The sequence below is a fragment of the Molossus molossus genome, unplaced genomic scaffold (assembly GCF_014108415.1).
Source record: "Molossus molossus isolate mMolMol1 unplaced genomic scaffold, mMolMol1.p scaffold_m16_p_2, whole genome shotgun sequence".
Taxonomy (NCBI): domain Eukaryota; kingdom Metazoa; phylum Chordata; class Mammalia; order Chiroptera; family Molossidae; genus Molossus; species Molossus molossus.
The window spans coordinates 49,877,732-49,891,025 of record NW_023425355.1 but is presented as its reverse complement, the minus strand read 5'-3'; the positions used below and the strand labels follow the sequence as shown (position 1 = coordinate 49,891,025).

The window sequence follows — 13,294 nt, the reverse complement described above, 5'->3', positions numbered from 1 at the left end:
GGAGCACATTCATAGACCCAGCACCCAGATCAAGAAACAATATGACCAGTGCCCAGTCTCTGCAAGGATAACCGCTATCCTGACTTCTAATGGCACCGATCATTTTGCCTGGTTTTAGTCTCTACATAAATAGAATCGTACAGTATGCACACTTTTGTGTCTGGCTTCCTTTGTGCCACATTTTTGTGACTATGAGATCCATTTATGCCACTGTGAGCAGTTGTAATTTGTTCATTTTCATTGCTGTACAGGAATGGTTTGCAAACATTTTATTCTTGGATCCCTTTATACTTCAAAATTATTATTATTTTTTTATCCTCACCCAAGGACATTTTTTTTTTTTTTTTGCATTCATCTTCAGATAGAGCGGGAGGGAGAGAGAGAGGAAGAGAGAGAGAAATATGGATGCAAGAGAGACACATCGAGTAGTTGCCACCCACACAACCCCAACTGGGGTCGGGGACAAACCACAACCGAGGTACATGCCCTTAGTGGGAATCAAATCCAGAACTCTCTGGTCCATGGGCCGATGCTCCAACCACTGAGCCAAACCAGCCCGGGCTATACTTCAAAATTATTGAAGACCTCAAAAGGCCTTTGTTTGTGTGGATTACATCTATTGAAATTCATGGTATTAGAAATTAAAACTGAGAAGTATTTAAAACACAAGAACACCCAAGCACACATCTTATTGTCTGTCAGAGCAACAAAGTCATTACCAGCCTCTTGAAAAGTCCACAGTACACTCATGAGAGGATAAGAGTGAAAGAGACAAATTACTTCTTTGTATCATTATAAGAATACCTTTGACCTCACAGACCCTCTGAAAGGCTCTTGAGGACCTGCCAGAGTTCCCTGGATCACACTTTGAGAACTGCTGCTGTGTATCAGCCCTTTGTAGGTATACCACAATTTATCCATTCACCTGGTGACAGATTAGGATAGTTTCCAGTATGGGGCTATTAGAAAGAATTTTGCTGTAGCAATTCAGTACATACCTCCTGATACACATTCATTCACTTTTCTGTTGGGGAAACACCTAGGATAGGAAATACAGAGTCATGTAGGATGCAAATGCAACCATGTGAAATACTTACATAATTAAAAAACAAAATTAAATTCAACAAAAAGATGATCTCTTCATCTGTCCTTCCCTTCCCCTCCCAGTGTGGGAAATTACTATTTTCCTTTTCAAGGCAAACTCCTCCCCTGATGCTCTCTTCAGCCATACCACATGTCCTCCAAGACCCCCACACTATCCATTATATTTAGGTTTTCTTGCATCTTTATTCTCTCTTCTTCCCATCTTCTCCATGATCTATCAGAAACGATCAACTCTTGAGCTCACCACCCTCTCTCATTGCCCTCCTTTTGTCTCCTTGCCGTCACACCCACACATCCTAAAAACATCCCCCTTCAAGCCCTACCCCACCTCACAACTCACTATTTCCCTATCTTGCCACTTTCCTCACCTCCCATGTGTATACTGCCCAACTTTCCTGCGCACCAAGAAGCACCTTATGTCAAATCCTGGAGCCTCTTGTACTTTCTGACCCCCATGAGACCCAGCTCTGTTGAATTCCAATTGCTGAAACTGGCCTCCCCTAGCTTCACCCAATCAGAATGTACTACACATACACTTTTTTTTCTTTTTCTTTATTGATTTTTAGAGAGAGAGGAAGGGAGACGGAGAGAAACATGGATGAGAGAGAACATTGATTGGCTGCCTCCTGCATGCCCCCCCGACTGGGGTTCAGGCCCACAACCTGAGCATGTGCCCTGACCAGGAATCCAACTGGTGACCTCCTGGTGCACGGATTGACTCTCAACCACTGAGCCACATGGGCCAGGCCACTCTTGTGATTGGTATCATGCTGTTCCTTCTAGCTGGAATACCCTTCCCCTTATCTCCCCATGCGCTGATCCCATCTGTATTAGTCTGCTAGAGATGCCATAACAAAATACCACAGACTAAGGGGCTTATGCGACAGCAATTTCTCAGTTCTGGAAGCTGGAAGTCCGAGATCAAATGGTCAGCAAGTTTGGTTTCTCCTGAGGCCTCTCTCCTTCACTTGCAGATGGCTGACCACCTTTTCATTGTGTCCTCACACGGTCTTTCCATATGAGCATGCATCCCTGGTATTTCCTTGTGTGTCCTAATCTCTTCTGGTAAGGACCCCAGTCAGAATAGACTAGGGCCCACACTAACAAGCCTCATCTTAACTTAATCACCTCAGTAAAGGCTCTACCTCCAAATAATGTCACATTCTGAGGTACTGGGGATTGGGGCTTCAACATATGAATTTTAGGGAAACACAATTCATCCCATAACACCACCACTCACCTTGTAAGGCTGAATTCAAAGGCTACCTCCTCCCCTTAACTGTCAATCATCCCCCCTTCAACATTCTTATAATAGTTTATTTATAACTTTTTTTTTTTTATCCTCACCCGAGGACATTTTTCGATATTTTGTTCAGATAGAGTGAGAGGGAGAGAGAGAGAAAGAAACATCGACGTGAGAGCGACACATCGAGTGGTTGCCACCCACACGACCCAACCAGGGCTGGGGACAAACTGCAACCAAGGTACGTGCCCTTAGCGAGAACCGAACCCGGGTCTCTCCGGACCGCAGGCCAACGCTCTAACCGCTGAGCCAAACTGGCCAGGGCTATTTATAACTTTTTTTAATAGGTCCTAGCACTATCTGCTCTGTTACAATACAAAGGAATGAAAGTAATCATGGTTAATGTTTACTTAACTTTGTGGCTATTATGTGTCGAGTATATTAACTCATGGCTTACAATGTACTTAACATATCTTACCAGTGACTGAATCCTCACCACAGCACTGTGAGTTAAGAAATATTTTTAATTTTATTCTATAGATTTTTAGAGGGAGACATCGATTTGTTGTTCTACTTATTTATGCATTTATTGGTTGATTTTTGTATGTGCTGTGACCAGGGAATGGACCCACAACCTTGGCATATCAGGATGATGCTCTAACCAACTTAGCTACAGGGCCAGAGCTGGAGTTTTTTGTTTTCAAATGGGAAGCAAAAGATGAAAATGTAAACATTAACATCCAAAATGTTGACATTAATCCTGTACATTTTGCCAAAGGTGGACTACAAAGTCAGTCTGGGCGTCCTAGCAGCCAATGAAAGGGTAGGCTTACAGAGCACACCTGGTGGTTCAGCCCCCCGCCCACCTCTCCTGCTTCCTCAAACAGCAGTGTCCCTTCAGGTCCCACACCGCCCAGCCAGGTGAACACTACAGTTGACCCTCAACAACACGGGGGATGGGGGGGGGGGGTGTTAGGCCAACTCCCACGCACTCCAAAATCTACGTATAACTTTTGACTCCCAAAAGTCAGTCTTCCTTTGGTATCAGCCAGGGTATTGGTTCCAGGACTCCTGCCCCAGATACCAAAATCCACAGGTGCTCAAGTCCCTTATATAAAACGGCTTAGAGTACTGCCGGTGTGGCTCAGTGGTTGAGCCTGGACCCATGCACCAGGAAGGAGGTCGCCGGTTTGACTCCCGGTCAGGACACATGCCCAGGTTGTGGGCCAAATCCCCAGTGGGGGGCATGCAGGAGGCAGCCAGTCGATGTTCTCTCTCATGATGTTTCTATCTCTCTCTCCCTCTCATTTTCTCTCTCTGTAAAATCGATAAAGGGAAAAAAATAAATAAAATGGCATAGAATACTGCATATAGTTGTAGACCAATGCATACGGTTGGCCCTCCCATCCGCATCCAGGATTCCAAACCGCGAACGGAAAATACTGTTTTGGTTGAATCCACGGATGTGAAACCCAGGAGACAGAGGGCCTACTGTACATTGTTTGAAGAAAAAAGAAAACACGTATAAGTGAGCACATGCAGTTCAAAACCGAATTGTTCCACAGTCAATGATATTTAAAACTGTCCAGAAAGAGCGTTCCCAGCCCAAGTGCAGGCGCAAATCCCTTGCGCTCAGACGGGGCGCCCCCCTCTCCCCCTGGAGCCAGAGCCGCCCACTCCGCTCCGCTGCCTTTCGAAGGGCTTCAGCTTGGGGGTTCATATTGGCTGTTGTCCTCACCCATGAGGAAGGTGCCCCTGGCACACTGACAGGCTCGAAGGAACCCACTTACAGAAGACACGCAAAGCGATTTCCATTTCGCAGGCAGGAGCCCGGTTCCCTCCAGCTTGGGGAGAGCGTAGGGGAAGCACCCGCCAAAAGGAGGAGGTGAAAGCATCGCGTCAGCCCCAAGCCCCGCCCCGGCAGTGCGCCTACTCACGTCCTTCCGTTTCCTTCTCTCTCTTTCTCCGCCATCGTGGTGCGTGCGTTCGACTCTCTTTCGCCATGGTAAGTCCATCCTTTACCATCCGCGCTGAGGTGGCTTCCCGACATCTGAGGTGTCTCGCGAGTTGGCCTGCGCCGAGGTGCGGGAGCCCTTTCAGAGGCTATTTGCAGGGACGTTTGGTCCCCGCTCCAGTCGGCGGGCCTGGCGCGAAGCTAGTGAGCAATCAAGCACCTGGGAAGGGGCGGGCGGAGCGGGCGCTGCGAGGGCCGACGGGGCCTGTGCTGCGGGCCGGCGCCCCGGCGCCCCGGCGCCCGCTGCCCTTGGCCCTTCTCCCGGAGAGATCTGATTTGGGGGCAGAGAAAAATGGGGAGGGAGGGAGGCAACTGCTCACTACCTGCGACGCATACCTAGCGTCGAGAGTGGGACGTGGGCTGCTGGCTCCTGTAACGTTTTTTTAACTCAGTGGCCAAGAGCTTAGCACGTTTTGAGCTTCCAGGAATGTTTTAGTTCTTTCAGGGACTGAGCTTCACCCATGGAAGCGCCTGAAACGAGCGCTGTGATGTGAACCTATTTGCCATTTGGGAGTTCTTCGCACGATGCCAACTGCAGACAGCCACTGCCTTGGCTTTTTCCTGTGACAATTCCCTGCGAAGTTTAAGTTGTGTATAGGCTTTTAGGTATAGAGGGGATCAGTATTTGGTGTTTAATCACCTTAATAGTTGACAATTTACAACTGCTGTGAACTGGGAGGGGGGGGGGTAGTCTTTGGCTTCTTTAAAATGGCCCCCGTTATGCAAGGGTGTATTGGGCCACACTGGCCAGACTTTAGACCAGCATTCATGCTATTTTTTCTGACTGTCCTGCAAGGGGTGTTGGTTGTATTTGGGTTTAGATGACCTGAGTTCTTCATCAAAGCCAAAAGATGTAAAGGAAAATAGGGAAAGATATTCCTGGAAAAGTGTCATTTTATTTATTTTTATCCTCACCCGAGGACATTTTTGCATGTATCTTCAGATAGAGCAGGAGGGAGAGAGAGAGAAACATCGATGTGAGAGAGACACTTCGAATGGCTGCCACCCACATGATCCCAACTGAGGCCGGGGACAAACTGCAACCGAGGCACATACCCTTAGCGGGAACTGGACCCGGGACTCTCCGGCCAAGGCGCTAACCGCTGAGCCAAACTGGCCAGGGCAAAAGTGTCATTTTCAATAGTTAAAATTAATACCAAAATTATCAGCAGGATAGAATAGATTTGCTGAATGTAGGAAATGCTGCGTAAATCTTCGTGTTTTTTTTGCCATGACTGTTGAAAGAGGGTACTCCTGTTTTACAATCAAGGGCACGGAGACTTACTGACTTGCAAGTGATACCTTATTTGGTTTACTAGAAGCTGTATTCTTTCCTGAAAACCAAGTTCCCCAGCTCTTGCCATCCCCAATGTGGTCCTCCTAGAGAAGACCTGAAGGTTCCCTAACCTCAGAACAGAGAGGATCTGGTTCGAGTCCCAGCTCTGCACATTGATATTCTTCCTTTTTGAACAATGGGAATTATGGTATCTGCCTCCAGAGAAGTTGCAAGGAACAAAACAAAGGGCATGAGGGGTTTGGAATTTAGAGGGTAGTTTTCAGTATATATTAAGCATTCAAATGTTTGTTGGGTTGAGGGAGTTCTTGATTTTGAGTCTTTTGAGCAAGTTCTGATATTACTGTCTAAATTGATTGCATATCCTTCCCAGTCTTCTCATAAGACTTTCAGGATCAAGAGGTTCCTGGCCAAGAAACAAAAGCAGAATCGGCCCATTCCCCAATGGATTCGGATGAAAACTGGTAATAAAATCAGGTAAGGACACCACCCTCTTTTGTTTTTTAAGTTTAAAATTGCTTTTGGGGCATAAGTATACAATTAAAACTTATATGCAATCCAATTCACTCCTGTACCACCACTCTGAAATTTTGTTTTAAATGTGCTTCCTCTGGGTTTCTGGACAGCACCCAGCCCACAGCTGGGTTTAAATACTCCTCCAATATTTGTTAATTTCCTGGTTGTCTTCATTCCGGGTCAGAACATAAGATGGAGGGCTGTCTTATTACACGTCCCAGCAGGGAAGACTATGATGCTCACCCAGTCCATCTTTGAAGTATTTGTCTTTTTAAAGATTGGAATATTGCTCTCCGCTGCAAAAGTAGTTGAATCGGTGGCTTTGGAAAAAAGACATTGCTAGAATTGCTACAAAGAGCCTCTAGTCCAAGGTCATTTAGGTCAACTCCGGGCAAAGCTAGGCCTAAAACTCAAGTCTCCTGCATGCCTTTCAGCCCCACTGCTCTTTTAAGACCAAGTGGAACTTAAGACAGGTCTTGAAAGGAAGAAAAATAAACAGAAAATTGGTGAGATATATATCCAATGGCTCACAGCCACTGACAGCCCCGGTGTGTTTTTCACAGAGACATGAAATTTATCACCCGCTATAGCCTTATATGCCAATTGTTTGCTACCTTTGGTTTATTGGGTACTAAACACTAGTCTTGATAATTTATGCATATTAATATGTATGGGGGATGTCTCATTGTTACAGGTGCAACTAGAATTTAAAGCACATGGTGTTGCCATCATACAGTACTGAGAAAAGAGCATTGTCACTTGGTGAAGTGGTTTGTTTGGCAGCTCAGCCCTTCTACAAGTTTGATGGATTTCTGTTGAGAACATCAGGCATCCATAGTAAAGCACCCCCCCTCCCTTTTTTTTTTTTTTTAAATACAGCAACATGAACATCAGTTTCTCTGTCTGATGATGGTGGGACCTGCCTTTATAGGTTATTTTAAGGAATGAAAGAAATGTATGTGAAGCTCAGTGCCTACAATTATCAGTATTAGCCTCTTGCTCTGTGGCCTCCTAGAGCTGGGGAGGTATTTTGTATTTAGCATTACAGTCTTAGCCTGGAGAATTGGCACAATAGAATGATTTTTCTATTGACTCAGCTGTCTTCTGACTTTTGAAAGCAGGTTGCAATTACAGTGCTTCATTTTGTGGGAGTACTGCCATTATCCTGCTGAAAGAAAATCTTGTGTTGATCCTTTTTGATTTTGCCTTTATGAGGGTAAGATCATGACCGATTGACATGGACAATTCTGAGGTAGCCTTAGCTGTATAAATCACTTGTTTTGGTATCAAAGTGAGTGAGTGTGTTAAAGTATTATAAAAGTTATGCAGGAGCTTTGATGTGTGTGTGACCCATTATGTAGGAGTGACTGTTTTTGATGTAGTTCAGAAAGGAAGGGAGTTCAAAATAGACATGTTTCTGTCTGGGTCTGCACCAGGTCTGCTGAATCAAAGGTGGGTGAATGTACACGGGGAGGGGAGAGAGCTTCCCCACTGTTCCTGTACCAATTAAGAACCAGTGTGTTTTCCTACCCTGGAATCATTTTGAGAGGTAAAAATTTGATTTGACTAGTTCTTAAACATCTAGCAAATCATTTTTTACTCTCCAAAAAGAGCTCCAAACTTGTGAACAGAAAGAAGCGGGACCCTTTGCCTTTCAAGGATATTGTGGTACTTAAAAGGCAAAGTTTGTGATGAATGAGAGCAGCTAAGTTGAGGTCAGACTGTCTTTGTAACTTGTAATTTCCTTCTGTATAGGTACAACTCCAAGAGGAGACATTGGAGAAGAACCAAACTGGGTCTATAAGGAATCACACATGAGAGATGGCTCACACATTTATACTGTATCCAGCTTGCCTGCATCTTACCATAATCACTGAAAATATCACTACTGTCTGGACAGTTGGGCGTTTTAATTAGGAAATTATTGGAGGCGTGATTTTCTTTTTTCTGCAGTAGATTGGTTCAGTAATAAATGTGAGACCTTTTAAACTACTATTGTGTTCTGGTTTGTGAGTGTTCAATGATACAAATGTTTGCTGGCTACTAAGTATTTCAGTATGGCTTCAATGTAAGAAACATCAGTCAGTTGCTTCCTATACACGCCCTGACCAGGAATTGAACCCACGATTAGAAGCCGAGATTGACAGGTCTGCTGCCTGTTTTTGTATGGCCTGTGAACTAAATTTCTGCAATTTTAAATAGTTGGAAAAAATCAAAACATTTTGACACTATAAGAAATTAAGCCCTGGCCGGTTTGGCTCAGCGGTTAGAGTGTCGGCCTGCGGTCCGGAGAGGCCCGGGTTCGGTTCCCGCTAAGGGCATGTACCTCGGTTGCAATTTTTCCCCGGCCCTGGTTGGTCGTGCGGGTGGCAGCCACTCGATGTGTCCCTTCACGTCGATGTTTCCCTCTCTCTCTCTTCCTCTCTCTCTCCCTCCCACTCTGTACAAAAAATGGAAAAATGTCCTTGGATGAGGATTAAAAAAAAGAAATTAAAATTTACTGGATAGTGCTGGGCACTGTTCTGAGTACTTGCGATTAATCAGTTGGTAGACAAATGTATCGTATGTTAGGCTAATAATAGGCCGTTATGCAAGCCACAGCAAATGTCTGGAGAAGTTGGGAAGTAGCAAGTATTCTCATTACCTGTAGAATTGGGATGAAACTGCAGCAAGGGAAAGGGGAGTTCGTTGGGTCTGAATCAGCAGGGAGAAGGGCTCATTCACTTACTGCATTTTCATTGTTTAAATTCATGGCATATAATATATCAGCAGTTTTAAGGCTATATGATCACAATGGACTGTAAAATTACATAAGAGAATTTAGTGGTCTACTGTTAAACCAGATATTAAAGAGATCTTCAAAGATGCAAAACATTGCCTGGCCGGTGTGACTCTGGTTGAGCGCAACAACCCATGCACCAAAGTCTGCCATTCAATTCACATGTCCAGGTTGTGGGCCAAATCCCCAGTGGGGAGGGGGGCATGCAGGAGGCTTCCAATCCATGTTCTCACAGATGTTTCTATCTCCCTCTAAAATCAATGGAAAAATTAAAAATACCACTAATTAAAATTTTAAATATCTTTGTTATTTATTTAATTTACCAAGTGATCAATCTACTCATCGGACACCATACGTAATTATCACAGTATGGACTGTATTCTTTATGCTATGCTTTACCCCCCGCCATGACTTTTTATTTTTGATAATCCTCACCAGAAGGTATTTTGTCCATTGATATTTTTTTATCCTCACTGGAGGACATTTTTGCATTTATCTTCAGATGGAGTGGGAGGGAGAGAGGAAAGAAGAGAAAGAAACATTGATGCGATAGAGCTAGACGGAGAGGAAGGAAGAGAAAGAAACATTGATGCGATAGGAAGAGAAAGAAACATTGATGTGATCCTGCGATAGGAAGAGAAAGAAACATTGATGTGATCCAGCGAGAGGGAGAGAGGAAGGAAGAGAAAGAAACATTGATGCCTGAGAACGACACATCGAGTGGTCACCTCCCACATGACCCAACCAGGGCCTGGGACAAACTGCAACAGAGGTACATTCCCTTAGCGAGAACCGAGCCCAGTCTATGGTCTGTGAGCCAACACTCTAACCACTAACCACTAAGCCAAACCAGCCAGGGCTATTTATTTTTGAGAGAAACATCTATTTGTTCCACTTATGCATTCATTGGTTGATTATTGTCTGTGCCTTGACTGGGGGTCAAACCTGCAACCTTGGTGTATCAGGACAACACTCTAACCAACAGAGCTACCCAACCAGGACTCCCATGACTACTTTGTAACTTAAATCCCTTCACTCTTTTTACCCAACACTGCCTCCCATCTAGCGACCATCAAAATGTTCTCTATAAGTTTGTTTCTGTTTTATTCATTTGTTTCTAAGATTCCACATATAAGTGAAATGGCATTTATCTTTCACCACTTTATCCACTCATCTATTGATGAACACTTAGGTTGCTTCGAGGGCACATACCTTGGTTGCAATTGGGTCCCCAGCCCTGGTTGAGGTGGTGCAGGAGGTGGCCACATGCCCCTTTCACATCAATGTTTCTCTCTCTTTCTCTTTTCCTCTCTCTCCCTCCCACTCTATCTCTCTCTCCCTCTCCATTCCTCTCAAATCAATAAAGAAAAAATGTTTTCAATTACAGTTAACATTCAATATTATATTAATTTCAGGTGTACAGTATAGTGGTTAGACATTCATATAACTTACAAGGTGATTCCCCCCAATAAGTGTAGTACTCACCTGACACCATACATAGTTGTTATAATATTGTTGATTATATTTTTTATGCTGTACTTTACATCCCTGTGGCTACTTTGTAACTACTAATTTGTACTTCTTAATCCCTTTTTTTTTCACCCAGCCCCAACCCTCCTTTCATCTGGCAACCACCAGTTTGTTCTTTGTATCTATGAGTATGAGTCTGTTTCTTTTTTTTTCTTTATTTGGTTGTACATATAAGTGAAATCATATTTGTATTTTTGTCTGACCTATTTCACTTACCATTATTAATACCCTCTAGCTCCATCCATGTTGTTGCATACGGTAAGATTTCATTCATTTTTTTAAATCCTCACCCTAGAGCCCTGGCCAGTTTGGCTCAGCAGTTAGAGTGTCGGCCCGCAGACCAGAGAATCCTGGGTTTGGTTCCCACTAAGGGCACGTAATTTGGTTGGTTGCAGTTCCACCCCGGCCCTGGTTGGTGGTGTGTGGGTGGCAACCAATTGATGTGTCTCTCACATCGATATTTCTCTCTCTTCCTCCCTCTCTCCTGCTCTTTCTGAAGATAAATGCAAAAATGTCCTCAGGTGAGGATAAAAAAATAAATAAAGCCTCACCCTAGGACATGCTTAGAGAGAAGAAGGGAGTGAGAGAGAGAGAGAGAGAAACATCGCCATGAGAGAGAAACATCAATATGAGAGAGAAACATTGATTGGTTGCCTTCCGTATGCTCTCGGACTGGGGATCAAACCTGCAACCTAGGTATGTGCCCTGACTGGGAATTGAACCGGCAACCTTTCAGTGCACAGGACAACACTCAACCAACTGAGCCACTCTGGCCAGTTTATTTATTATTATGGCTGAGTAACATTCCATTATATATATATAAATATATACCACCTTTTCTTTAATCATCTAGTGATGGGATACTTAGGTTGCGTTTATATCTTAGCTATTATAGATAATGTTGCAATGAACATAGGGATGCATATATCTTTTCAAATTTTCTTTGGATAAGTACCCAGAGGTGAGATTCCTGGGTCATATGGTAGTTCTATTTTTAATTTTTGGAGGAACCTCCATACTGTTTTCCATAGTGGCTGCACCAATCTGCATTCCCACCAACAGTGCACAAGGGTTCCCTTTTCTCCACATCCTCACCAACACTTGTTGATTTATTGATAATAGCCATTCTGATGGGTGTGAGATGATATGTCATTGTGGTTTTAATTTGCATATCTCTGATGATTATCACTGTTGATCATCTTTTCCTATTTCTGTATGTCCTCTTTGGAACCGGTTTGGCTCAGCGGTTAGAGTGTCAGCCTGCAGTCCAGAGAGACCCGGGTTCGTTCCTGCTAAGGGCACATACCTCGGTTGTAGTTTGTCCCCGGCGCTGGTTGGGTCATGCGGGTGGCAACCACTCGATGTGTCCCTTTCACGTTGATGTTTCTCTCCCTCTCCCTCCCACTCTATCTGAACAAAAAGTGGAAAAAATGTCCTCGGGTGAGGATAAAAAGAAAAAGAGAGAGAGAAAGAAAAGAAATTTTTTAAAAAAATTTTAACAAAATTTAACAAAAAAAAAATCTGAGGCTGAGTCCCAGTTTTACACATAGACACATAAACCATTATCATATAGTATTATAAGCACAATAAGAGGAGTATTCACAGGGCCCAAGGGAAGTATTCTGAACTCACATTTTTTACATACACTGAGCCTGCTACTAACAAATTACTTCAGCTTTTTGGGCTTCAGTTTTCTTCCATTTGAAATGAGGAAGTTGCTTCTAAAATCATGAACCTCTAATGCAACATTTGCAATTAACTAAATGTGTGTCTGATATGGGGTACATTAGAACAAAGTGTTTCACAGGGCTCACCAATGGGAGGAGGGCATGGAACAAAAGGTGATTGAGCTACGAAACAACAACTATTAGTTTAATCAGAAAGCTTGGCCTGTGGATATAAATTCAAGGTCAGCTGCCTCCAACTCCCACTTGTTCATGCCCAAAACACCCATTACAGACTAGAGGGGCCCTGGCCAGTTTGGCTCAGCAGTTAGAGCGTCAGCCCATGGACCGGAGAGTCCTGGGTTCGGTTTCCGCGAAGGGCATGTACCTTGGTTGCAGTTTGTCCCCCACCCCGGTTGGGGTTGTGTGGGTGATGACCACTCGATGTGTCTCTCTCACGTTGATGTTTCTCTCTCTCTTTTCCTCCCTCTCTCTCTCCCGCTCTAAATAAAGATAAATGCAAAAAAAAAAAAAATGCCCTCGGGTCAGACTAGAGGGCAGGCAGACACAGTATGGAGTGCTGGGCTGCCTCAGTGAGCCATGTCAACAGGCCCTCATCTTCACCGGCTCACAGTCTACAGTGGGCAGGCGAATGTGCAGACAGTTGTACCCTTAGTGTTGAGTGCTGTGGTAAGGAAGGCATAGGTCCTTGGGAACCTGCCCTGAATATGCAAGGAGAGAGAGGCTGAAGCAGAGCAACCTGAGCACTGAAGGCTGAAGAGGAGTTAGGTCTGGGGGTGGGTGGAGTATATCATATGTCATATCGTCATATCCTATACAGAGGAAATGGACTGCAAAAAAGCCCAGTCAAGAGAAAACTGGGAGACAGGGAACTGAAAGTCACTGTGGGTGCTGGCAATGTAGAAAAGGAACATATTGGGGGTGGAGAAGAAGGTGCCTAGAGGAAACTAGTGATGAGGGTGGAGAGGATGAGGCTGGAGACATAAGCCGGGGCCAGACCATGGGGAGCCTCTAAGCCTTGAATGGAAGCTTGAATTCTACCCTGAGACCCAGGGAAACATTGAAGGACTCAGGATCCGATAGTGGCCTCTCCAGTTTGGGTGTAAGAAATCACTGAGGTTAGCAGTGG

The 13,294-nt window shown here is 44.4% G+C and overlaps 1 protein-coding gene, 1 long non-coding RNA gene and 1 other non-coding gene across 4 annotated transcripts in view; 2 read left to right on the top strand and 1 right to left on the bottom strand.

The window, feature by feature from the left end:
• Positions 1 to 4,208, bottom strand: part of LOC118636422 — a 30,001-nt gene extending 25,793 nt beyond the window's left edge. For both annotated transcript variants that reach the window (XR_004960649.1, XR_004960650.1), the window contains exons 1-2: positions 4,138 to 4,208; positions 999 to 1,039 (exon numbers count right to left, since the gene is read on the bottom strand). This is a non-coding gene — a long non-coding RNA (uncharacterized LOC118636422). The remainder of the gene's footprint in view (positions 1 to 998; positions 1,040 to 4,137) is intronic.
• Positions 4,209 to 4,279: 71 nt separating this feature from the next.
• Positions 4,280 to 8,164, top strand: RPL39 (ribosomal protein L39). Its single transcript, XM_036270824.1, has 3 exons — positions 4,280 to 4,352; positions 6,029 to 6,132; positions 7,927 to 8,164. The coding sequence occupies exons 1-3, from the start codon at positions 4,350 to 4,352 to the stop codon at positions 7,973 to 7,975; spliced, it is 156 nt and encodes a 51-aa protein (XP_036126717.1). The 5' UTR covers positions 4,280 to 4,349; the 3' UTR covers positions 7,976 to 8,164.
• LOC118636821 lies at positions 7,286 to 7,418 on the top strand. Its single transcript, XR_004960794.1, has one exon. It is a non-coding gene; the product is annotated as a small nucleolar RNA SNORA69 (small nucleolar RNA).
• Positions 8,165 to 13,294: the final 5,130 nt, after the last annotated feature.